This window comes from Poecilia reticulata, chromosome 15 (genome assembly GCF_904066995.2).
Source record: "Poecilia reticulata chromosome 15, P_reticulata-male-v2, whole genome shotgun sequence".
NCBI lineage: Eukaryota > Metazoa > Chordata > Actinopteri > Cyprinodontiformes > Poeciliidae > Poecilia > Poecilia reticulata.
Window position 1 is genome coordinate 11,039,591 of NC_088844.1, and position 26,872 is coordinate 11,066,462.

At 41.9% G+C, this 26,872-nt stretch overlaps 1 protein-coding gene across 2 annotated transcripts in view; it reads left to right on the forward strand.

The window, feature by feature from the left end:
• Window positions 1-620: 620 nt before the first annotated feature.
• The window catches only part of LOC103476703 (serine protease HTRA1A-like), a 28,246-nt gene continuing 1,994 nt past the window's right edge, over window positions 621-26,872 (forward strand). Inside the window, exons 1-8 of one of the 2 annotated variants that reach the window (XM_008429210.3) lie at window positions 622-1,518; window positions 10,393-10,492; window positions 11,362-11,566; window positions 24,512-24,706; window positions 24,790-24,822; window positions 24,926-25,040; window positions 25,747-25,804; window positions 25,957-26,052. In XM_008429210.3, the coding sequence (XP_008427432.1) occupies window positions 1,062-1,518; window positions 10,393-10,492; window positions 11,362-11,566; window positions 24,512-24,706; window positions 24,790-24,822; window positions 24,926-25,040; window positions 25,747-25,804; window positions 25,957-26,052 (1,259 nt within the window). In that variant the 5' untranslated portion in view covers window positions 622-1,061. Of the gene's footprint in view, window positions 1,519-10,392; window positions 10,493-11,361; window positions 11,567-24,511; window positions 24,707-24,789; window positions 24,823-24,925; window positions 25,041-25,746; window positions 25,805-25,956; window positions 26,053-26,872 lie in introns of both variants that reach the window. The other variant, XM_081616376.1, reaches the window with a different exon arrangement.

Genomic DNA, 26,872 nt, shown 5'->3' on the forward strand with positions numbered 1-26,872 from the left:
TTCCTTTAACAGTGTATCATAAACTATTAAAATTAAAACACATTTCTAAATTTAAAATAAAGAAAATACTTTTTTTCTATTCTGTTGCATATGTTTTGCCATCCCCAAAATTAGATGGGGCCCATACCTTGTTTGGCAGTTTTTGATATGGGTCCTATGGCTCTCCCCCAGGGGTGTCATACTGTTAGGGGATGTCAAAAGCTCTCTCAGTTGTGTCTGAACAACATTTCAGTTTTTCAGCACCCTGTTTTTTTTTTTTGTTTTTTTTTTGTCACTGCTGGGTTAAAAAAAAAAATAATTCACCTTAGTCTAACTTCCAGAGCAATATGTGTGATTAATGATATTTTATTTTTAATGTTGATGAATTGCTCAGCTCCAGCCTCCAGATGTCACCCCCTTAGCATGACACTGCCATCATCATGCTTCACAGCAGAGGTGGGAGGTTGCCTTGGATCTCACCTCCAACATTTCTGGTATGATTTCATCAGATCAGAAAAGTTGTTCTTCTGATCTTTTTGGCCAGAGTAGGTAGGCAAAAAATGCAAGTGCCTGCATCTCCTTCTCTTTCTTTCCCTCCCTCTCTCTCTCTCTGTGTGTGTGTGTGCGTGTGTGTGTGTGTGTGTGTGTGTGTGTGTGTGTGTGTGTGTGTGTGTGTGTGTGTGTGTGTGTGATGTTTTTCTTTCACTCTCTCTCTTTTGTCACGTTGTCCTCGGTCTTTTCCTGGAGCACCGGCACTCTGCTTTCCCTTTCAGTGCGCCCCGTGAACGCACCACTTTCCATGCCTTTTCCCACTGACTGGAAAGTTGCGTGTGTGATGCGGTGCCAGTAAAAACGTGCGCAGAGATTGGCTGCGCAGAGGTTCTGTTAAATGCCTCTCCAGCTGCAATGACTCCCCCCCTCTCAGCACAGAGCTCTCCCATCCTATAGCCCTACAAAGCCGGGACCGAACTTTTCTTTCTCTATGAACTTCGTGCTTCACTTTTAAAACTTCTTTCTCTACCTCTCACTTAACTCTCTCCTTTTTCATTTGTTATATATATATTTTTCTTTTCTTTTGGACAATGTTTCGGTCCTTCTTGTTGTGCGTGGCCGCAGCGTCGTTGCAGGCAGATGCGCAGATAACCAGCCGCTATGTTGTCGGATGCCCCTCCGTGTGCGACAAATCCATGTGTCCCCGTCTGCCTGCGGACTGCCCGGCGGGACAAGCCCTCGACGTCTGCCAGTGCTGCACGGTGTGCGCGTCCGGCGAGGGGGAGGCGTGCGGCGGCGGCGGCAAACTCGGCGACCCGACGTGCGGAGACGGGCTGGAGTGCTCCGTGTCCGGCGGGGTGGCGTACAGCGTGACGGTGCGGAGGAGAAGCAAGGGCGGGATCTGCGCGTGCAAGACCACGGAGCCGGTGTGCGGGAGCGACGGGGTGTCTTACCGGAGTATCTGCGAGCTGAAGAGGGTGAGCCGGCGGGCGCAGAAGCTGCAGCAGCCACCTGTTCTCTTCATTCAGCGGGGAGCCTGCGGGAAAGGTGAGTCTGTGTTTGCGGTTGAGAGGATTTTTGTCGTTGCTCCGGTGATGAGAGTTCAGGTTTGATCATTTTTGATGTTTATGTCTCACACTTATTAAAAACCCACGTTGAGTTTTTGTTTTTCAGACAATCTTCTTTTGTGTTGCACTGAATAAATGTTTTGATATGGGTGACACAATCACACTGAAGGCTTTTGACTTGGCAGATGTCCAGCAGATGGTCATCATAGACACCTTTTACAGGACACAAAAGGTCACTGCTAACTGTTCACAGGGGTCTGTATTTAACCATAATAATATAAAGTTGAGTGGAAGGATGAACTGTGGTAGAAAGACATGTAGAAGTAACACGGATTCAAGAGACTGGGGGAGGGAAATTCACAACCTGAGAACCTTACCTGGAGTTGGAGCTTCATCAGCCAACCCACACATGCTGCATCTCTGATGTTAATAAGCCTCTCGTGAACCTGAGGTAACATTTTTCTCAGTGGTTCGAAGTTTTATTTTCAAATGAAAGTAAGTTTTACATTTCATTCGAATATCAGGTTCCCATGTTGTGGACATCCTAGAGAATCTGCCTGCTGAGGTGGATCATAGTCATGGAGATGAACTGAGTCCAACCTTCTGAGTTGAGGTTTTTTTTTTGCCATTATCTTGCCGGTACAGTCTTCTACCAAGAAGTTTCAGGGTGTTTTATGTTTCCTTCTGCTGGCAAGGCTTATGGAGTTGTTCATTTTTATTTCCCTCTCTGGACTTACAGCCAAATGTACCAATACCTGGTATTATATCACTATGCTTCAATAGTCAGCAAACTGGTTTGACCTAAACCTCATGTCCGTGCAAGTATTGAGTGCTGACACTTATGCAAAGGAAACATTTGTTTTACTGATCTTGTCATAAGGTACAACTGGTTGTTTGTTTATTTTTTTTTTAGCTTTTTTTCCCAGAAAAAATAACACAAATAAACTACTGAAAGCATATGTAATGAATGCATATTAACACAAGCTTCACCTTTTGAGTAGAATGACTCAAACAAATGAACTTTTCGATGACGTTCTAATTGACTGACATCCATTCATGCTGTACCTCTGCAGTCTTCCCTACCAGGTGTTCGCCCTGACCCTTCAGTTCTCACTGGACTGACCTGACGTTTTCTGACAGGTCTCAAGTTTACACAGATGTTGTAGCTCAGAGCAGCGCACAATATCCGTGTGTCTTGGACAACAAAAGCCACCATTCAACCGGCTGTTCCCTCTTGTTCCCAACAGAATCGTCCTCGTTCTGAGGACTGTCTTCGCTTTTGCCTGACTGGATGAAGTCATGCGCTGCGCCACTGATGTAAAGCTTGATGCGTACCCAGTAAGGTCACTTTATGAGCACGATTGCCGTGATTTCTTGCAGGCCAATCTCCTGGCCTGTGTGATTTAGTTGATTAGAAAGGAATTCTTAAGGGTGGATAAAAATAAAATCGGAACGATACTGACGTGATTGTTGTAAAGCTCGCCGTTTCCCGACAGATCTGTGCTTTGTCAAAGCATTTCACTCTAATCAGAGCACTTCAATAAACTGACATCATTCTCCTGGAGCAATTCAATCCATCTAAGAAAAACAAGCGTGTTATTCATCATCATCATCATCATTATCAATGTGGTATGTGTCTATCTTAAAACATGACTTGAAACACTCAGGAAGGAGGAGTGATCACACACATTCAAGGCTGCAGGTGTTAAATATACTGTACGTCGCCTTTGGTTTCAGTGTGTATTTATCCTGCATACTGCTTTTGGAAGTGGGCACTTAAAAACATATCAATGAAACGCTTCAGCACCTGCTGCCTCAAAGGCCTGAAACCTCAATCAGAGCTTTTGGAAACTTATAACCCCCCGCCAGAATCAAACCTCCAATTGCTTCCTCCTTCTCGTTTTGCTCTCTCTCTCTCCCTGTCTCTCCCTCCCAGTCTGTTTCTTTTGTCACTCGTAAATCACACACTAGTTGTCACGTGGAGGAATTCCTGGACCTGACTCAAAGCCACAAGTCCTCCTCTGTCGAGGACAGCTTAAAACAGGCAGGAGATTCAAGAGGAAAACACCAAATTAGCAGCCCACACATTTAAAGGAAAGGTTTTTATTTGTGCATCTTAAAAAAAAAAAAACGTGAAGGCGCAGTTTAAGGACAGACTGCATCACCGCATTGGGCTGTCAGTTTTAGTAGCAACTTAAAGGGTTAGTGTAAGTCATTCCCAGGCAGCTAACCATGTCTGAAACAGACTGCGGTGGTGAGTTCTCACTAAATCCCATCCAGGGAAAAAAACTTTTCTTTTTCTTCAGAAAAAGCAAGTCATATTTCCAGTGCTAATGTCCGAACTTTGCAACAATGCTGCCTTAAACGCACTCCGTTTCATAGTATTTCTAGCATTGGTTGTGCTGGAGGCGGCACATTACAGAAACTCAACCCCTCTCTGAGGACACTGACCGTACCCCTGCGAAACCTGGCCCCACATTAAGAAAACATGTGCAAGTACAGTAACAGTTGCATGATCTCAACTCTGCGTCTGAACAGTAATGACCTCGATTAAACAAGTACTTTGTTTTGGCAATGAGAACTAGGTCACAATATTGCCTCGACGCTTTTGGATTCAGTAGATAAATATCCTTTTTTTTTTTAGGCTGTTGGAGATGAGTCTAGAAGAATTTTATACCTGCAGCATCTAGATGTCCATGAGTCTTCCGGTTTATCTCTGAACTGCATGTCAAGTCTTGAGGAGCGGCTGAGCAGTTAAAAAATACGTGTGTAATTGTGTGAGCATTCTGATTTTGATTGCAGTGCTATGACGATAATAATAACGTAGACGCTTTAAGCAAACGAAAAAAACCCAACAAAGTAGTTTCTGGCAGACGATCCACCAGACTATTCCCACCTTCTTTCCCAGCTGATTTTGCAGGGCTCACTCTGTGACTGGCTGCTCAGATTTGCTGAATGTGCACATTTTTTCCTGAACTTGTCTTAGCTTTGCAGAATATTAGAGCGTCGTTCTCTGACTTCTGTCTGCAACGTTAGGACGGTCTGTCTCGGCTCCTGTTTTTGTGTTCTACTCATCTGTTTTCTTACTTGCTTCTATAGTGTCTCTCCTGCTGCTTTGCCAATGTCTGTTTGCTTAAACCCATATTTAGCTGCATACAGATACAAAGAAGACAATTTGGGTGTCTTCTTTGTATGTAGCAGTTTTATTGCACCACAATTTGAACAAAGTTTACAAGTTGAATTGTTCAAGACAATACCCAATCTGCCCCATCTGGAATGTGTTAAAAAAAAAGTTCACTAAGGACGGACTGTGTGTCATTTCAACAGATTGCATGGTTGCATGTTGTGGAGCAGGAAACATAAGCCATTAGCGACAACATCAGTTTTTCTTTCTTTCTCAAACTGGTGGTCCGCGGGCGCCCCCTGGTGGTACTGCATGTAAACAACCGTTTATTAGACGTGACGCGAGCTCAAAGTGCGACGCTCCAGTTAGCTCACCAAAGGATTGTGTTTAGAAATAACAATGGACGAGTGCCTTGGAAAGGACAGAGCCACTAAAAATAAAGCCTGAAGATATCAGTGGAAAGTTTCAGAGGGTGAGTTGAAAAACTTTTGTTTTTGAACTCCACAATACATAGCATGTAGCAAGTCTGTGGCTGTGCTGAGTGTGATATGACAGACTAACTGCATGTAATTAGCACCTAAAATAAAATTATTTTATGTTGGGCTATTAACCAGCTGAAAGAAAATGTTTGTTTTTGACAACGTAACTCTATTCTATTTTTCTCTTATATATTTTTTTGATTTTCATGCGTTTTCTATCATTGGATAGCTTAGAATCTATATTTTCAGAATCTGTAAATAATTTTAAAAAACCGCGAGACGTGTTAAGGGTTTTGTTGTGGCCAGTGTCACATTTGCAAAACACCGCCACTCTTCACATTTGGAGTAACAGAGACAACGAGTTAAAAGACTTGATATCTTCAGTATTAAGATATTGTGTGTTAATGTGGGGGCAGTTTCAAGCTAGGTGGTCTGTGAGTGTTTGTTAAATGGGTCTTCAGGCTGAAAAAGTTTAAGAAGCACTGATCTAAGCTGATCAGCAGACTTCCAGAAGTCTGATGTTTTCATATGCGCCTCTCTTTGCATACTATAAAATGATCCAATAAACCCAATGAGCAGCTAGTCACACTTGTTCAATCCCCTGTCTCTTTATTCATGACTATGCCAAGACTACACTTTGACAATGTGAGAAATTTGTTTTCTATCTAAACCACCTTTATGTGTGCGCTTCTCGCCATCCTAAATCCCATTAGTAGTCCATCACATGCTGCTCTGTGTACAAGGAGCCTGAACATGCCATGTTTTTTATTTTCTTCTTTCGTTTTGAGAGCATGGACTGTTTCAGCTGCTTGATGAGATCATTTTGGCACCGACGGCGCCAAGAATTACAAAAAAAAAGGCTTCTTAGCCCTCAGCTATGAGCATGATGAGGTTGCAGCATTGACATGACACCAGCTTGGCCAGACCTCTTTCTAATTCTGAAATGACAGAGTCCACAGGTGTTTCACGCCACACATCACAGATAAGCTGGCACTCCTTCTGCCTGAAGATATGGCCCAAATTCTCTGCGTAAATTGATGAAGTAATTGAGCCGTTTTGATCATTCAATCAATAAGAGGTGGAGGGTAACCGATCTTCAGAGCTGGAAATGGACACCTTTGCTCTATCAGCTGCTGGTCTCATCTTATAGTCACTGTTGGTTATCTGTAGATCCCCAAAGATATCTTACCTTTCTTTTCTTTTTCTTTCAAAAGTCTTATTGTATACTTGCTCTGTGGATAAAGAAAACACAAAAAGAACCAAAGAAACCAACTAGATGAAGAAAAACAGACCAAGGTAAAGAAAGGTTATATAACCTATCAGTAAACCACAGGAAGAGTTGTTTTGGATGCCGGACACATGGGTGCCAAGACCCACTGACCTATGGAGTAATGAGCCCAGACTCATTGTAACCCAGTTCGATAATCCTGATACTTGAGGAGCAGCCTTGAAATCTTGCCAGCGTTCTTTTTAAAATCAACTACTTGGAGCTGGATGATTCATAATGATGATCTGTTTTCCCGTAACCAGATGATTGTTGGTATTTTAGCTCTTTTATTCCCTCAATCAAAGAGAGATGAGACGACCTCCAAGCCAGGTTTTCGTAAATGTATGTTTTTCTTTTTGGCATAAATATTGCACTTCCAATTTTCATGTTCCGTACCCAGAGTTGATGGTTTTGAACTTGATAACCTTTGACAATTTGTTCTTACTTTTCAAAATGGTTGACTGCATTTTATATAAATAACAGCATGATGGAGAAAATCACATTTTGCATTAGATTTCCAGTTTGTGCTCAGTTTGCATGAAATAGAAGGTAAAAGCAAATTGTCATCAAGGTACATTCATTGACCCATTTGTCAAAAACAATTTTAGTACATCAGCAGCATCCATCATAGCTTACCCTGGATTTTGTGTGTTTGTTTTGTTGTTGTATCTCAGATGTGTTTTCTCATGTTGTAGTGAATTTTGCTGCTCATGTTCAGTTTTTGGCATGTCAGTGCGGAGTGTTTACTTCTCCAGGTCAGCTGCTGCCCTTCCGTCTGACATTTCAGCGTTTTGTTTGTGCATGTGTGTTGCCTGCCGTCAGAACTCGTGCCCTTTAATTTAACTGGTGATTTGTTAAAATTGACCTGGAAGGTGAGAATGAACGGCCGTCTGATTCAGTGTTTACTCTGTCATGGACTGGCAGCCTGTGGCCTGCCTTTCTCCTTTGAGCGCCAGCTGGTAACCCCCTCCATCCCCCGCAAAAATAATTAAACTAATTATGTTTTTCACCGCGATCAAAAAAACCAAAATGTCTGAGTTAACATGTTGGGACTTTATTTTGACTGTCATACCACTACTTAAGTACAAATAGGCAAGCAGAAGAGTGCAGGTGGAACCAATTAGGAAGAGGCAGGAAGTTTTGAACGGTTTTCAAAACAAAACCAAAAAAAAAATCATGACGTTGAACCAAAACCAAGTGAAATGTTCTGGTGAACGGCACGGAATGGTGTGCAGATCTGAGAGTCGTTTTGGGTTTGTTTGCATGAATAAGCTAAAAGAGCTAAACTGGTTCTTCATGTGGATGAAGAAGCTGCTCCTCTGTGTTAAGTGCCAGTAAAACACTGGGTGAACTTGGGAAAACAAGCCGAGACCTTGAACTGGGACCTTTTTGTGGTGTAGTATGCACCAGTGGGTGGTGTAACGGATAGACCCAGCTGTGAGAATAGTGAGCCCTCCGTTTGCTAAACATTGCAAACAAAAAAAACGCAAGCAAAACAAAAAAAAAACAACTTGGATGTTTATATTAAAAAAATTTCGTAAATGTGTCTTAATGCTTTCCTGACTTTTAACACCTTCACCAACTCCAGAAACAATCTTCCACCCATCTGATTGTTGTTAGTGGACACTTAACTTTATTTGACTCTTTTATTAGCAGTCACCAAATGTCTCCATATGTCTCCATATGACTTTCATATGGGGGACGGGGGTGAGTCTTTTCTCACAACAAGTCAGAGCAGATAAGGGTATTATTCAATCTGAGTCATGTCTGTGTGTCTGCAAAGCCTCGCGCACCGTTTCCTTTACTTCACTTTATGTCTGAATCTGTACGGTACTGAGGGCCTCCAGCCATCTCTCACATTAGAGACAATTAGCCATCCATCCATTTTCTCTCACCCTTGTCCCTCAGTGGGGTCGGGAGGGTTGCTGGTGTCCATCTCCAGCTAACGTTCCGGGCGAGAGGCGGGGTCACCCTGGACAGGTCGCTAGTCTGTCGCAGGGCAACACAGAGACACACAGGACAAACAACCATGCACACACACTCTCACACCTAGGGACAATTTAAACCCACGCATGCGCAGGGAGAACATGCAAACTCCATGCAGAAAGAGAAGACCCCAGGGCGGGAATTGAACCCAGAACCTTCTTGCTGCAAGGCAACAGCTCTACCAACTGCGCCACTGTGCAGCCAGAGACAAATAGCATATTTTTTTTTTCTTTTTTTAAACCTGTGGTAACTTTTAGACTGTCTGTGTGACTGAGATGAGCCTGAAATTGACTTTAGCTGCAACTGCTGATCGTTTGGAGTATGTCTCTACATCATTGGTCATCTAAGGAAAGACATTTTAGCCAATTCTTATTTGGAAAACAGCTCAAACTCAGTCCAGTGAGCATTTAGTGCATCTATTAATGTAAAACTTTGTTCTGTCCACAGCTTAGAAAGTTGACTGCGGTCTGGATGTTGACTGGATGATTCAGATACTTTGAATATGCTTCAATCTAAGCCATTCTATTGGCCTTTATTCATCTAAAATCATCCACCCATCAACGTTTCTATTTGATTTGGTGTTTCTGATTAAGTAAATCTTTCTCACAGCACGACCTCGCTGCCACCGTATTTCATTGTGGGGACTGTGTGTTCAAGGTGATTTTCTGACACATTGCATTTTTGCGCATAGTACAAATGTTCCAGAGCACCGTCTGTATCCGTGTGACATTTTCTTCTGCTAAATCTAAGAACGTCTTCATAGACTATATTTATAATAACACGTTGAAGTGGAAGGAACTGGGAGTCTTTTACTGGGGGTTATAAAAACGAGATGAGTTCCGACCAATAGGGCTTCTCGTGCCTTCCAAGGCGACCACACACCTCCCAGGTCTGAAGCGAGGAGGGGGAGAATGACTCCAGTCTTTCCATTACCTTCCTTTAATGTAGCGGTGAGAAGCAGCCCGGCGTTTATCACAATTAATACTCTATTTATAGTTCGGAAAGGAAAAAAATGTAAAAAAAAGTTGAGGTTTTAAAGAAAGCCATTTCTGTTTGTAGAAAGTGTAAACGGGCCATTCTAGTTCAAATGAAGAATATGGAGTTCACCTTCTGAAATTCATGCTTCCCTCAGGACGCGTCTTTCGTACTCTGTCGACCCCCTTGACTTTGTCATTGCGTCACATGGTGCTTTACATTTCTGTTTCTGCATGAAATGTCTTAAAGCTTCAATAAATTGTAAGGAGATGTGCTTCCTGACAGCCGGGAAGGATTCGGGGATCATGTGAAGACACCGTTGTCCCCCCCCCCCTGTGGGTTGATAAATGTTTTCGTTCTGTATAATTTAGTGGCATTCCTTTTCGCCAAGACGGTTTGCATTCCGAGCCAGCGCTGGCGTAACTGCACCTCGAGCAAAAAGTGTCCTCGTTTCTTAAGCTCAATTAATGATATCCCAGGGCTCACGGGTGCCTTTGACTTTTCCTCTCAGAACATCATGACTGAAAATTGGCCTCATGAGAGAAACAAGAAAAAAAGAATGGTTCCAACTACGTGTCATGAAAAAAAAGGGGAGGGGGATTTAGGAACAAAAGGATGAAAAGCTCAGAGGAAACGATGAGTTTTGTTTAAACTTTCATCTCGGAGGGGGTTAATTACCAGGTCAGAATTTCCTAACCAGCCTAAAGCTGGATACGTGATCCAGTTCATTCCAAAGCAGTCATTTCTTATGTTTATAACCAAACATTGGAAATGAGCATGAATGCCAGAGCTGACCTAGACAGTATGACCCTCAGAAGTGTCATCTCTTTTTTTTTCCCGCCCTGTGTTTTGGTAAAACCTTTTTTCTTTTCAAGTGTGAGTTTTCTATTCTCACACGACTCTTACATCATGCACTATATTTGGTGAATGGATTGTTTATTTTGCCAGTCTGACATCTTTTGTGTGTGTGTGTGTGTGTGTGTGTGTGTGTGCGTGCGGGTGTGTGTGTGTGTGTGTGCGCAGCTCAGGACAATCCAGACAGCCCGAGGCACAAATACAACTTCATCGCCGACGTGGTGGAGAAAATCGCTCCCTCTGTGGTTCACATTGAACTTTTCCGCAAGTATGTTCAAGCTGTTCATCTGAACGTGTGTTTCTGTGAGTGTGGGAAAGTGCCGCATTTCCTTTCGTTTCTCCAGATTTTGCCTGTCTGTTTCATCTCAAAAGTTTTCTGTCAAAGTTGCCTGCAAAGTGTTTCAATGAGACCTCGTCTGTCAGACGCCTTCTTATTCCCACTGGCGTACCTTTGCGTTACCTAACGTTTAGTTATTGATATACAGAAATGCATCTAGAGACTGACTGATGACCAGAGCTGAAGAAGTTTAGCAGAGCTTCACTGTTTGAAAACATAGTTATAATCAAAATAGTAATGCTTGCAAAATCACAATCGTAAATTGTTACTGGCATGCAATATTTGACACATTTATGTTTGAAACTCTGCCAATAATATAGATTTGGTTGGGTTTATGTTGTTTTTTATTTCCTATCATGATATGTCTGGGTCTCAGAGTTAAGGGGGGAAGCAACGTTTAGGAAACTTGCTCTTTTTCATCACAACACCTCCACAAAGTTCTATCAGGTTGCTCTGGAAATTATCCACTTCTGTATGGATTTAGTTCTGAGGGGAAAAAAAAGAGTCAAAATTGACCATTTTTGAAATGAGCGAGGTGAGTAAGACTCCATATGTAAACTGTATCTTAAATAATATATCAAGAATGCTTGAAAAACTGTTCAGCATGTTGCTTCCTGTAGTTCTCAGAGACAGACTGGAATCAGCTAGAAGCATTGGACATTGGAAATCAGACACAAATCTCTTTTCTTCTTATTTTACATTGAGTACAGAAAAAACACTCCTGAACTGATGCGTTTTATTTGTTGTTCTGCAAGTGAAGAGTTTTTCTTCCCCTTCTGTCTTCCTCTGTCCCTCTCCAGGATGACTTACTCCAAGCGGGAGGTCGCTGTGGCCAGTGGCTCCGGTTTCGTCGTGTCAGAAGACGGCCAGATTGTGACCAATGCCCACGTCGTGGCCAATAAACACAGAGTGAAAGTGGAGCTCAAGAGCGGCGCCTCCTACGACGCCAAAATCAAAGACGTGGACGAGAAGTCAGACATAGCCCTCATCAAGATTGATGTACCGGTCAGTGCAAGTCTTACACAGAAGGAGGGTGGAGAGAGAGAGAGAGAGAGGCATGCTGTTATGACTCAGCCTTAATGGAAGGTTTTTGCTTATATATGTTTTGGTTTCGTTTTGGTCAATTTGAGCAGAAATCTCCTCGAGGAGATCTGGTGAAAAATGTGCGTCTTCACTAAGTAGATACAGAGGGATTGCTCAGGATTGTTGAAATTACGTTTTGTTAAAACGTAAAAATTTAAGATCCCTGGACTTGAGGTATATATAAAAATGCCGTAAATCTTACCGATCATTCAAGGTGCAAGAGATGCAAAGTGAGAATGCAGATGCAGCCTGACCAAGTTCAGATCCCGTCTGTGCTCAGAGTCGAGCTGCAAAAACAACACAGATATGGACCGGCTCATCTCACGAGAAACGGGTGGAGACTATCGCTTAACACTGACTGAAAGGGTTTGTGTAAAAAGAAAAGACTACACTTTCACCACAGTCCATCTGTTTGTCGCATTTTCTCTCCCTCTCTCCGCATGTCCCCCCGTCTCCGTCTTTATTTTGCCGTCTGCTGGACAAGAGGAATCCATGTTGGACGTTAATCATAGTCAGTCCTGTGAAGGAATGCGGGGCAGAGAGCCCAGGCCTATTGACTGAGACGTAGCGGGGGGATGAGTGCATTATGAGGCTCGCTCTCATAGCTGGATGACACGGCTGAAAGGATGTTCACGACAGGAACACAATGCGTTTTACACGAGGTCTTAAGTGATGCTGAGCAATTTTCGCTTTTTTTAAAGCCAACAGTGTGGGCAAAGGCTGCAGAAAAACATCGCAGTGGCAGGCGCTTTGTGTTTGTTCATTGTTTGATAAAAGCTGATGCATCCGTTGATGACAGGCTGTTCCTGGTTCTGGGGGCTTCCCAGCCTGCTTACCCCACATCTTCATGTGTGCTGACTCAGCAGTGACAAATACTCTTAGACACGGTGACATGATTGCGTTAATGCAGGAGTCCCTGTTTGTACGATGCATGCAAAAACATTTTCCAGAATACCAAAGGTAGAAGCGCTTAGTTTTTGTTAGTTAAGTTAATTATCCTTTGAATCAGCAGCTTACAAAGAAAAAAGTAAAGCACTATCACATATATAAATGTTTTCAAGGTGCTGGCATGACTAAAACAAGCTTCTGAGGGCTTCATTTTTTCCAGAGCTGTATAGCATATTAAAATGAGACCTTGCCGAGAAGACATGTTGCTGCAAGCTACCACATTAACATCAAAATATTAGCCTGCAATTCTGCTCAATTCTTATCTCCTTTCTGTTCTCCACATGGGATTTCTCCTATTGAGCTTGATTTCTTCTGTTGATCATCATCCGGAACAATCAGCAAACAGAAGGAAGAGTTGTGAAGGATGACATAGATTTCCTGCGCTGCTTTAGATTTGTACTTTGCCACTGCTGTAGTTTTAGCATGGGCAGTGGAAGAAGTGAACAAAGCAGTTCAGTCCTTGTTGGCCACGCATCCAAATAACGAGTAATTAAAGTCGCCGCTTGAGGAATGCTTGAGATATTTTATTGCTTTCACAAATTGTCGTCCAGCTCGGCATTTCTCCCTTTGAAGCAGAGGATTGTTTTTACAATTTCCGGTAAGCTTCATAGTGTCGAATTACCCACATCGCCGGCAAACGTTGGGTAAAGTTCACGTCTCCCGAAAGCAAACGTTTCTCAATAGCTGAGGAGCTAGAACCTTCTGTCCAAATCCGTGCAGAGCAAGAAACTGGTTTTTACCAGGCCATCAAAAATATATTGACAAAATAAAACATTCGAGAGTCAACATAATACAGCCTTATTAAATGACAGGACATGGAGTTCCTCCAGGTGGATTAGATGCTATTGCTTTCTAGAAACCAGCTATCAGCTTCATCCAGGTGGAAAGAATCGCCAGTGTTGGCGCACAACGTTGCTGGTCGCTCTGAGACCGTAAAGCTTTCAGATGAGTGGCAGTCTCTTTTCTTCTTTCTTACTTACTTGCTTTATCTTGCTGAGAGATCAAAGAATGTTATATTAATATCACATTAAGAGAGAAAAAAAAGCTTAGAGTGATTTATTGTGGTACATACAAAATGTATTTTGCAGAATCTGACATTTTTTATCTAGTAGGCTATAAACAAGGGCTTATTTATAGCTACCATACCCTTGATGTAGGAAATGATTTCACCCTCATATGATTTCTTCTGTATTTAAAGTGTTAGTCATTGTGTGAAGTCTGCGTGGGTCGTAAACACGCAGACGGTCTCACAAGACCTGTGGTGTCTGTGAGAAGACCACATGATTTAGACATGAATAGCATTTCTACTAATCTGGGAAGAAAAACTTGTGATTGATATTTGGAGCAAGTGAAAGTTAATACCTGGAAAAAATTAGAGAATGGCTTGATTATAATAAGAGGGAAGGGGGGCCAGCAAAGCTATCATTAACATTAAAAGGGTAAACGGTCTCACCCAAACTAGACCTGACGTGTTGCAGTGTTTTTATTCAAGTAAAGACCTGGGAGTATTTACTTCTTTTAAGTAACTTCAGCTTTGGGCTGTAAACGCGGAAACAGTAAGACGTTTTCCTCAACTTCTCAAATTTGCGTCTTCATTAGAAGCATCTGACACAGTTAAGCTACTGACAGCCAAGTCGGGTTTAGTTTGTTTATGAAAGAAAAATCGAGGAGCCATACGTTTTTTTGTTTTTTTTTTCATAAAAGGTTGAGACGCATCGCAAAAAAAAAAACTTACTCTGATTTTTTTTTTACTTATGTGAATGAAAAGTTTGTTCCAAAAATATTTGTGAAAAGAATTCTTGTAAAAATGCTAGTACTTGAGATTCTGCAGTATACCAAAGTACAAAAGTAGAAAACTATTTTCACCTTTTATGATACATTTTGACAATCCTGCAAAGCAAAACAAAAAAGTTCTTGGTGCACAAAGTGGAAGAGTTCTCTTTTTTTTTGCTCACAACTTGCTCCAAAAAAATACACATTTACTCGTGTGTTTTTTTTTTTTTGTTCTTTTTTCAATTTGACCAAAAATTCTTGAACGCCAGAACTTTGTGTTCTCCATCTGGGATTTGGCCCAAAATGTACTGAAGAGTTCTCTTAAACACTGTCGTTAATGGGAATGCCTCCCAGTTTGTTCCATCATCATCCTCAACGTTTCCCCATTAACTGTCTTTCATTTGCGCTGCTGTTAATATTTTTCTACACATCACAGATCGTGGTTCCACTGGATGCAATTCAGTTTCTCTTTTAATTGTGACTTTTGCACCATGACATTATTGATGCATGTAGGAGAAACAAGCCCAATTTGACAATGCGAAGAGTAGAACGCTATAATATTTTGTTTTAAATGTTAGAGGAGTAAAAATAATAAGTTGTCTGAGAATAAGATGCTTTAGTAATGTACAGATACCTTAAATGATTAAAACTTAAGTAAAACTGCAAAGTGGTTGTACTTTGTTGCTTCCCACCTCTAGAAAATAACTCTGTTAATGACACAGACAAACACTTTTTAAAAAAATAAGCTGTAAAAAGACACAAATATGGCCATCAGAAAGACAATAAATGTAACAGTGAAGCAATACATTGTCCAGTTAAATTAGCTTTTTGTCCAAACATCTAAATGAAAACTTTCCCACAGTTTGGGTTCCAAAACAGATAAATAGTAATCCACAGAATGATGTGAAACAAGGAGCAACAGAGAAGACCTTTGTTATGTTTGCTACTTCAGTTTGAAGAGGCTGGACAAAGTTTATCATAATGTAGTTGAAGGAATCCAGACGCTAATCTCTATTCTCAGTGGTAAGACTTAGAAAATTTCACAGACATCAAGCTGAATTTCTGAATGAGTTGGCTGGCCTGAGACTTGTCTGTATAAAGAAAGCAGAATGAGTCTAAATATTCACCCCTGTGGCATCCCGCATGTCAGACACAGAAAACAAGTTGTCAGATAAAACCTTCATAAGAAAGAGATGATCATCCAATACTTGAATATCTTCTAATAATGGCTAAAAGATGTATTTGTCATGATTAAAATTTTGTAGAATCTTAGTGACCCTGAGAAATACTTTATTAAAGTTGATAAAGTTAAAAAGAAGGTATCTATAGCTTGTTGCATGCTTTTAAGTCCGGTCCCATGTTGGATCAGTCAAATACAGATGGATGTTTCAAAGTGTCATCTGAAGACGTTCACTCTGAAGTATCTGGTTTTGAGAATTATGCTTCATTTAGTTTTGACCTTTTGGCCACAGTTCTCCATGCTGCTGTTGATTTTCCATTCTCACTCTCACGCTTTGCTTTTCTGGGCAAAAAACACAGAAACTCGAGGTCTGGTGTAAAATGCAGCCTTTTCTCAATGTTATCGTTCTATTTAAAAAAAAAAGAAGAAGAAGGAACTGTAAATCATTCCTAAGGGAATATTCTCCAGCTTGAGTCATGATCATAAATTAGATTTTTTATGACTTCTGATTGGTGGTCAGAGAAATGATGGAACGCATTTTAATCTGTGAAGATGACTGATGCTGTGAAATTTATGGAAACCGAGAGAAAAACTGGCAGATAAGTAAAAGCAGCTCTCGCTAAGAGCAATTTATCTGATTTATGTTTCTTTTTTGGCCTTTTCTGTTAGAACTTTCATAACAACGGACCGCTTTGTCCAACAACTGCAAAAGGAAAGCTGCAAAACGGAGCACCGAAGAACTCAGTTTTCTTCATCTATTGTTCTTCACTCCTAATTCTAGCTCTCACACTTTGTTTTTGATTTACAAAAGAAAAAAAGCTATTTGCTGTCAACATCAGGACTCGGCAGGCAGCCAAAGATAAATCAATAAAACCATACATCACTTTACGAGTGAGACGCTTTAACGTTTCCTCTGACGGGAATCAGTTTTCCTCCCCACTTTTTCTCTTTGCATTTCTAAATGAAATCGGAGTTTATTGGTAGCAGATCTTAGTCTGTTCTTGGGGTTGTGGTCTACCCCTCAACTCTGGGGAATGCATTAGTCAGTGTACGGCAGCTGGAAATTCAGAAGAGAAGGGAAGAGGGGAAGTGCTGCGCTCACTTGTTCCTGTGGAGAGGGTTTTCTTTGAGGGGTTTGGGGGGGGGGAGCATGGAAAACAGGAAAAAAAGAGGCAACCCTGTGGACGGAAAGTAGATCCATACATCTGAAAGGATCGGTAAGCTGATGGGTCGACTGCAGCTGTGTGTGATTGCAGAAAAATGAAGACGCCAGTAATGGACAATCAACTTTGGTGCACTCTACATAACAAAGGTTATGAGCAGTCAGTGTGTTACAGGCAGTAAACGGACAAATCAGGAGGATTTAGTGAACCCATTCAGCGGTGAATTTCCTCCATCTAACTGATTTCATTGCCGTTTAAACTCCTGTTAGGTTTTCTTTTTCTTTTTTTTTACACCTCTTGACTTTTGCACAAGGGAGTCTGTTTGTACCGTCGTCATTTATCTCAGCAAAGCGACATCCAGGCGGACGTGTGTCTGTGCACGCACAAGGCTGGGAAACACTTTCTGTCACAAATCTGCTGAATCCCACAGACTCCCCAAAAAAATAGTAAATGAGAGAATGTGCTTATGTGGAGAAAAGAGCATCTACGACGCTGAACACACTGTTCGCCGTGGAGTCTCCATAAAACACTGCCAGACGCTATCTGCATACCGACCAGTTAGTTTTCTGTTTTACGGTCGGGAAGGTGAACGTGGAGTTTTCGACTCTCCACTCGGATGCTAACTGGAACCATGTGTCTTGGTGAGACGAGGGGGAAAAAAAAGTATCTTTCTAAGCCATAAGCAAACCCCAACACTGTGGGTTTGGTGAGAAAACAAAGGATCAATATAAGCAAAAGCACATCATGCCCACTATTAAAAACAATAAAGGATATGAGGGGCTTTATGTTTTTAATGCTCCCGCCATCAAACAATGCCGATAAAGTGATTTGATGTGGTGATTTTTAACAGTGCTGCACAATAAAGTTGAATTTTTTGAACGGAGTTTATGGACGTGCATTTTCAAAAATTAACGCTCCACCTGTCAAGAAGACATTGTGACAATATTTTTTTTTTTTAAAAGACATAATTCCAGCTTCTGTCTCTAGGCATTGGTAGTAGTAAATGAGTTAATAACCTCAAGATTTACTCTAAAAATCAGGCAAGAAAAAATAAAGTCCTCGTACCCCTCTGAAATAATCGCACTGTTTGTATTTCCCATCGCTACACCACTAAAGAGTCTCAAACCATTCTCCCTGGGAAATTTTCCTGGTTCTGGTTTGGATGGGCCGTCTCTTGGAATATGCACAGTGTGCCTTTGTGTCTGTGTTTATGTGCAGAGAGGAAGGAGGGGAGAAGTGTCCCGTTGCAGCTATTTTCTTTTATGTATATCTGTCTTTTTTATCAGCAACGCCGAGGTAAACGTTTCCGCTTTCAGATGTCGTTTCATCTGTTGGCCTTTGATGATCAGCAGCGACAAACAAATTCAGTCTTTTTATGCGTTCGTGGCTGCTGGCAGCAAGGAGATGAGTTCTTCAGAGACACTGCAGGTCGTCCTTCACTAAAGAGGCATTCAATCTTTGTCCTCCTCTCCAGATTCATCTTTTCCTCTTCAGCTGAAACGGTTCCCATGCTCACAGATGCAATTAGTTGGGGAAATATCCAAGAGAAATGAAGGCGCGCATAAACGCGGGCGCACGCACAAATTTTTGCTGCTTGGTCTTTGTACACTTTGTCTTGGCCTACTTTCTGGCTTTTCCAGAACTGATTTCCAGGCATGTTGGATGGAGCGCAGCGCTGCCCGAAGCGCTCTCAGCTTACTGGTCAATGACGTCACTTTTAGACACTCCACAGCCATTTAAAACTAAACGGGCTGTGAGTTACTTTAGCTTTTCAACTAGATGAACGAACCCTTGGTGCGTCCTCAGACGTTAAGGCTAGAACAGTAAACTGCCCATTATGTCTTTACATTTTCCTTCAAAGGAGCCAGACATTTTTGTAATCTTTTGAAGTGGTCTTAGTTGGTCGTTCTTTAGGCTGTTTGAACATTTTTACGCGCTTCTCTTTCCATGTTGGGTGCTTTTCCACTCATTTTCAGCCTAGGTCTTGTACCTGTTTACCTGACTGGAAAATGGGTGGATTCAATCATGGCTTAGAGCAATGGTTCCCAAACTTTTTCTCCTGGGCCCCCCCTATGGATTACAAATATCTGTCTGGTTGAACGACGTGCGTGTGTGGAGTGGTGGGGGGGGGGCGCGTGTGTATGTGGGGTGGAGGGGAGAAGAGGATTCTTAGAGACTCCCTGTCTCTAACGTTTTTGGGGGGCAAAATGAATGTACGTAGCTGAACATAGACAACAACATCGGTAACCTACAGGCTACTTGTTAAGCTTAAGGTGATGTATTGATATTAGCTAGTCATCTTTTAGCTAACACTACCTGCATCCAACAGCTTTACTCAGCTCAGTCTGTTTGGGGGAAAAACTGTGAAAAGTTCTTGGTGTTTTGCTGGTTTGCTGCCATGATTCTAACAAACCTGCGTAGCTCTGCACAGCAGCAGCAGGTCTCCTTCGCTGCCGCACAGGTGTAAACAAAGCGCGAGTGTCGTAGCGCTCATGTTGCGTTTAAAGGCGGCTAGGAAAAACAGGTTACCACATGTTAACAACGGATTAAACAGTTTTAACTGCTGATAATAGTGACAGAGGACACAGATATGGGAAGTGTAGTCCCTATTCCTACGTCAAATTGACATAAGAATAACAGAGAGTTGGCCATTCTAAGGTAAAAACCCGACCTGTGTTCATGGTTTTTTTCATCCAGACGGCTTCCCGCCCCCCCACCCCTCCCCATAGGGGGCGCGCCCCACAGTTTGGGAACCTCTGTTTTAGGGGATTAAAAAACTATTAGTGGCAAATAAATATAATCTTTTAAGGATGCCTTTTAGGGGAAAAACCCACATACACTAAATGCAGAACCGGAGAGAGGCATCATCCTCCTTTTGTGTGCCACGTTTTTAGCTAAGAGCTCGTTTGGAATCAAGTTTTTGGCCTTAAAGCAACATTTTCTGTCGGATAAACTGAGGTTTTCTTTCATATGTTTCATAAATTCAGCTAAGGAAATATTAATACATCGTGACAGGTTGAAAGGGGACAACACTGGTTCTGGATATACCCAAATTTTATAACCATGTTACCAGTTTGCATCCATTAACAAACTAAACTTAGCACAGAAAGGAAGAAAATTTGTATTTAGTGCATTATTTCTTTGTAAAAGCGCTTCTGGCCAAAGAGCCAGGTTCCACTGGAAAACGTGTTTATTTGTCTTTACCTTATGCTACATTTGTAAAAGAAAGACATATATGAGTTGAACAGCAAACGTAAGTTGTGCCCATGGAAAACTTGCCATGGGCACTATTCTATTGGCTCTTGCTTAGTGTTTGATGTTTTTGAAGGATGACAGGTCAGAGGCCTGTATCAAACCAAAATAGCTACAAGCAGCCATTTGATAGTAGATACTCTTTAATTAGAGTCACATTGCTTCATTTCCTTAGGACAGGATAAATAAATAAAAAGATTCTTGGACTCAGGAGGTCAAACCAGGTACAAAACGTCCCCAAGGCACGGTTGATACCAAACTGCTTTTCATTCCCCATTTCTTTAGGATACTTTATAGGATCTAAACTGTGAGAAAACTGCAATAAAAGTTCTAAATTGCGAAGAGGCAAAGGAGAGAAGCCCAACAAAATGCTTAAACGTATAATTGAAAACTTTTTCCCGATTTTCTACGATGTCTGTTGTGTAGGCATGTGAGTGGTTCTCTAGAATGCGTCAGCCATAGTGATGCTTTTAGAAAAGATCAGCGCACATAACTTATTTCATGCATTTTATTACCTATTTATGGTGGTTTTGTTTTGTTTTATGGAGATGCAGTACAGATGTGCAGACGTTCATTAAGTGAAATTTAAAGACTGTTTATGAGGAAACCCTCAAATGGCCATGTAGCAATCCTTTAATCGGCGAAAAATTTGCTGAAGATGAATAAGAACAAAAGTCCGAAAGCTTTCACATGTCAGAAGGTTGATGTTTGTCCCTCTGAGCAGCAGTGACCATACACTGTTTATTTTCTTTCCTGAAATCAAAGTCTCCTCAAGAACCTTTTCTCAAGCATTGCTTGTGCCCAAGCTTAAGCAAACACAACCACAGAGTTGTCATAAAACTGAAATCAAAAGCTCCTAAAGTCCTTTCTTGTTTTTTTAAACCTCTCTTGTTCCCAAACTCAAGCAGACGTAACCACAGAGCTGTCATAAAACCGAACAACAATGTTCAACGGTGTTAAACGGTTTTGAGGTTCAGCTAAATAACATCAGCCCCTCCCTCCCTCCCCCCAGCTCCCTTGAGCACGAAGAGCCGCATGTTGCTTTTTAATTTACCTATTCGGTCCGTTTTCTCCTGACTTCATATCCTGTTTGGGTCCCACAGCTGAAAGCGTTACAACCTGAGGTCACCGGCTCTCACAGACGAAGCAGTTTCAGAAACATGTAAATAAAGCACGTAAGAGAGAAATGGACCACATTCGCTGTCTCCCTGAGGAAAACAAACACTTCGGCCGTCATCTCCTCTCGTTATTGTGATCTGTGCAGCTCGAGATCTCTGCGGCGCCTGGCCAGAAACGAGACACCCCTCACTCCCCTTTGGGCTTTGGCTGCAGAGCTACACCCTTGCAAGAAACCCGGACATGTGTTTGCTCTTAGAAGAACCGAGAACTTCCTCAGCAACATATGGAAACCATAGCGGTTTCCGCACTGGTGTCGGCAAGGATATGGTTTCACCCAATGCAAAGCCAGCGACTTCTCTGTGTAGCAAGAAAAAAAACAAAAAACAAAAACCTTTAGGGTTGACTTAGTTGATGCCTTAGTTCTTCTTCGTGTAAGGACTACGCTTTGTCTAGTAACTGTACTAAACTTGCACAAACAAGCGTGCATTCAAACAAATGTGAGCCATAAAGACATCACAAGACAAATGCACGCATTTGCTCTTAATCTCTCCTTTGGCGCCATTCGGCCCCATCTTCTGATGGTTAACTGGATGTGTGTTGCACAAGCATGCTGGATCATGTCCCACTTTATGCTAAATAGCTCGCCCCTGAGGGCATGAGATCAGAACTCAGCAGGTGAAACCCTGCATCTTACTTCACTTATGATTTTTCCTTTAAGGTAGATCAAATAAAAATATGGTCTTTGCCTTTAAGTTGGTAAAAAAAAAAGGTAGAGTTGAACTTATAACCAGTTTGGATTATGTACTGACACAACTAGAATTTCTGTGTATTTTTTTACAGTTTTCTGACTGTACACCTCAGCAGTGCCAACTTTGTGGGTTTTTATCACATGACTCCATCTGGTTGGTCTTCTAGGTGAACTTTTCCTTTCTTTAAATGATGGAGAAACAGCCATGTGAAAAGGTATTTGTTTTGTACTTTTTTGGGTCATGTTTTTGTTCCACTGTGTTTCAGTTCATGAAGTACATTTTAAGACCATGCAGTAGGGTTTATATTATTTCTTACTGAGGGAAAAGGGAAGCTTGTGGATGGCTAAAAAAATAGCAAGTTGCTGAGATGCAACTTCCTAAAGGGTATTTCCCCAATTTATTAATAGAGATGTCTGTATGTGTAATGTTAACGCACTGTGGATTGGAGAAAATACATTCCAACTTGTCTTGTTGGTCCAGTCGATGATACTATTTGACACTTTATGAAAATGTTAAATCACATCATTTAAAACTTTATATGAGATGAATGCCCATAACGAGTGGCTCTTCTCATCAGAGCAGCTTTTTATGTAACCTAAATGTTTCCAAAGGGAAAATTTCTAATGTCTGTTTGCTGAAAAATCCTAAGGGGCCGTTTTGTCAAAAACCATTCAACGTGAATCAAACAAAACTGTGAAAGCCTCGTTTTTCTCACATCCTTGCTCTACCATCGTGCGGTTTTGTGCTGTTCCCTCTACCTAGCTCCCTTCCTTTCCTTTAAATGCGGTCACAGTGAAGCAGCAGTGCGTCGGACCCTCTGCCTGAAATAGCAGGGTGAGTCACTTGGGTAGCCAGGACAGAAGACCTCGCATGCCCAGATGAGTTTCCACAATTCGTTCCAGATCGTTTACTTGTAAGAATTGCTAAGTGATACGTAAGCTAAGGTGTTCTTTGTGACACTGAGGGGTCGGCAGTTCTGGTTTGTTTTGCAGTCTCACATGAACTCGGTCTGCTCGTCAGCCGGCTTCTGCATTTTACACTCCTGCATGTGCTGGATTTTTCAGAATGTAGTGTGACTCTGCGTGGGTGATTCTGTACCTCTGCGAGCCGCAAACAGTTTGCATTTATTTACAGCTTCACATCCTACTGAGAAGGACCAAAGTCAAGACAGCAGCAGTTGCTATTACACAACCAGAATCATGTTATGATAATCAGGAGAGCTGGGTGTTGAATGTCTTGGCAGAGACTTAAAGACATGTTTTTCTTTTATTAGAGGCGTAGGTTTTATGAATTACATAAAATAAGTTGGTAAAAGTTAATAAAAATGAAACATGTTTATCTGATTTGGCTTATCACAAACATAGAACTCAGATATGCAACAACAACATGGTTTTCTTGTGATAATATTGGTAAGGTTGAGAATCGCTTTGGACATTTCAAAGTCATTCTTGTGTAATTTGCATATTCTGAGGCAGATCTGTGTCATTTCTGTGCTTTGCATTGTCGGAGGATTGAGTTCCAAGTAGCATAGACAATATGACAGCACTGTAGGCGTCTTGAATTTCCGTTGTGTTTTATTGGTTCGTTTGCATGCTTTTGCGGTCTATGGCTCAGAATTAAAATGAAAGTAAGGAAAAAAATAATAATTTGTAAGGTCTGATTTTGAGGTGCCAAGTTGAAAGAATGTAAATCTGAGGATCGAGCTGTCTCTGTGAATTTAATATAAGTTCCTCCTTCTTACGTCTTTAAGGAAAACCTCTAGTGTCCTGAATCGACTGGCCTGTAAAAATCAGAGGTTAACGTCGCTTTTATTTGGTGTCATTTGGAAACATCAGTCAGACTCCCATTTTCAAGCCAACAAGCATGCTTCTAATTGTGATCGTTTATACTGTAGTTCCAGTTGTTTGGTATGAATGTCATTTTCCCCTGTGGTGCAGAGGAAGTAATTGTTTTGTGTGGGAGCACAGCCCCTGCAGCAGAGCGTGGGGTTGTGTTTAGACGACTTGTGGTTTCAGCTGTAATTATTCATAAAACACACGATCATGGGAAGTCTGAGGCACACCAGAGGGACTGCAGTGGATGCATCGAGGAGCTTCGGATTTCCTTTCAGATCGCTGCATCTTACAAAAGTTTTGAAATTATGCTTTTGTTTGTTTGACTGGTGTATTGCGATGCATCAGTCATTAAAGCACAATAGAGTAACTTCTTTCATGTCTGTTCAAAGTGGGGTTTTCTCCTCCCCGCCCTACAAATGGAGACTTGATAACAGAGGATGCTGAATCTTGTGCTGTCGGTGTTGGTCCCAAAAAGCAAATGTTATTGAACGGCTTGAAATGGCTTTATGAGTGCTATTAAGCTTTGGAAGAACTTTGCTCTTATCTGAGCAGCTATTTACAGCTATACAAATGGATAATGACTCAGAAAATGCGTCCTGTCTATGTCAACAAAAACTCTCTTATATCCAGGGCTCATAATAATACTTTTGACTAAAAGAAAGGCAAAGACAGACGGCATTTTAGGATTTGTGAACTCTCGTCTTACAACATCCAGTTACCCTCTTGTCAAATGTACATCATCATCATCATCATCATCATCATCATCATCATCATCATCATCATCATCATCAAAAAAAAAGATCCCAGAAATAACTATGATGCTGTTCCTCCGTCTTTTCCACGTGCAGACCAAACTTCCTGTTCTGTTGTTGGGCCGTTCGTCTGACCTGAGACCAGGGGAGTTTGTCGTCGCCATCGGCAGCCCGTTTTCTCTGCAGAACACGGTCACAACGGGGATCGTCAGCACCACTCAGCGGGGCGGCAGAGAGCTCGGTCTGCGTAACTCCGACATGGACTACATTCAGACGGACGCCATTATCAATGTAAATATGAAAAGACCTAGTTTTCTTTTTATGTTTTCCTCCCATACAAAGAAAATAAGTAAGTTGTCGCTTTTTGTTTGCAGTACGGTAACTCTGGAGGGCCTCTGGTAAATCTGGTAAGCCACTTTTTTTTTCTTTTAATTTTTTTTTTACATTGGCAGGATAAAACCACGTGTTGAGATGCTAGAACCTTTTTTTTTTTTTTTTTTTTTACTTTAGGATGGCGAAGTGATTGGGATCAATACGCTGAAAGTGACGGCTGGCATTTCCTTTGCCATTCCTTCGGACAAGATTCGACAGTTTTTGGCAGAGTCATATGACAGGCAGTCCAGAGGTGACACAATTCATCACACTTTCGTTGATGCTCTTCAGCCGACAAGATGATGCTCTGATGATAAAAGCGTGCCTGCGCGTTAGAGCGCCCGTTCACTTTTTCTTCCCTCTGCCACAAATACAGTGAAGGCAGAAGTCCTGTGTTCATGGAATGCATTAAAACACTTTTGCACCGGCTTTGATGTGCTCCTGCGGCTATCAGAGACAAGCAAGTTGGGGGTAATTTACTTCAACGGCACATCAGTCAAATTCCAACAACAATCAGCCCAGCGAAGATTGAAAACAAATTGGAAACCAGCTGCTGGTGCTTCCTGCAGAACTAAGAGATGAAGAGTTTCTGTACATCCTTCATCTTACATGTTGTTAGAGTTCTGTGTGTGGCCTACTTTACAGCTTCTGACTGCTTGGTTCCTCAGGATAAAGAAACAAGATGATCAAAATCCATTTCAACACTTTTTAAAGGCGGATTATGTGCTTGTGTGAGGCTGTTTAGATTATTTTTTTAAGAATGTTGTTGCACAATTAATTTGCACATCATCTGTGATAATCATGGTGGTTTGTAGGAAGTACTTGGAAGTTAACAAATATGGATTGCGCATTTTTACAGTATTGATTTTTGTCGCAAGTCTGTGTTTTTCTACGTATTACGTTTCTCTTTACACACATTAACGTTTCTGTCACTCGTCCTCTGTGTTGTCCACTTTCAGGGAGAACAGATGCCAAAAAGAAATATATCGGAGTGAGGATGATGACTCTTACGCCGTCGTAAGTCTCCTTAGTTGCTTTGCACATTACTATAAGTGTTTCGTGTTTTAAATAAAACATTCATATGAGAGAATTGGAGCAATTTGTGAACTCTGTTAAAGTTGTGTAGTGGTGATTGGGTAAAGTTTTCCTCCCACTTCTCTTGCCCTCAGGTTAGCCAAGGACCTTAAAACTCGACATCGTGACTTCCCTGACATCACCTCAGGAGCCTATGTGATGGAGGTTATTGCAAAAACACCAGCTGCAATGTAAGAAACACCCTGGGCTTTTATGAATGTGAATGAATTCAGCCCCACAGAAGTCATCCTTGCCTTGTTGCACAGTTTCTTTGACCTTTGTAAACAATACATGTTCAACTAATTCCAATGATTTAACTCATCTCTCTCAGGCCCTTTGCTACCTGTGCAACAAGGCAGTGTGCAATTTCCCCTAATTTTCTCACTTTTGTTAAACAGATAGCACTCCCACCTAACCTGGGATGTAAACTCATTACTTACTCCAACATGCCTGAAGTGCATGCCACTCCAATGCTCCCCCACTCCCACTATCGCAGCCCACTCGGATCAGTCTGTACCACAGATGCAGCGGAGTGGGCCACGGGAGACGCTGAGGTCAGCTGTTTCCTTTCGAGCCTCATGCTGGGAGGTTACTGGCTGCGCTGCGGTTTCTCCGCGCCTGCTCGTCAACCCATGACGGAGCGGCCCCTCTCCTTGAAGGCCCCGTCAGTCTTTACTCGCCGCTTAAATCATGCAGATTGCTGCAGGACAACGGCTCTGCGGTTCTTTTTCCGGGGTTTCTTTTCTAGGCTGCAGCTCCGCTTTTGATCTCGATCTGTGTTGTGCTGGCTTGCGGCCCCTGGAAATCTTGACTGTGATGTGGAAAGCTTTCCGTTCGTCGAGAGCAGCTGAAAGTAATGAGGGCATTGCGTGATTGTTTTATATCGCTGGGTTTTGTCACCAATGAAGAGTGCAATGGGAGAATATATGTTGCTGTGGGTTAGCAGCTGATTTAGGCTTCAAGCTTTTGATACCAATCCTGCCCAAGTTTTTTTTTTAAGGCGGGGAGGGG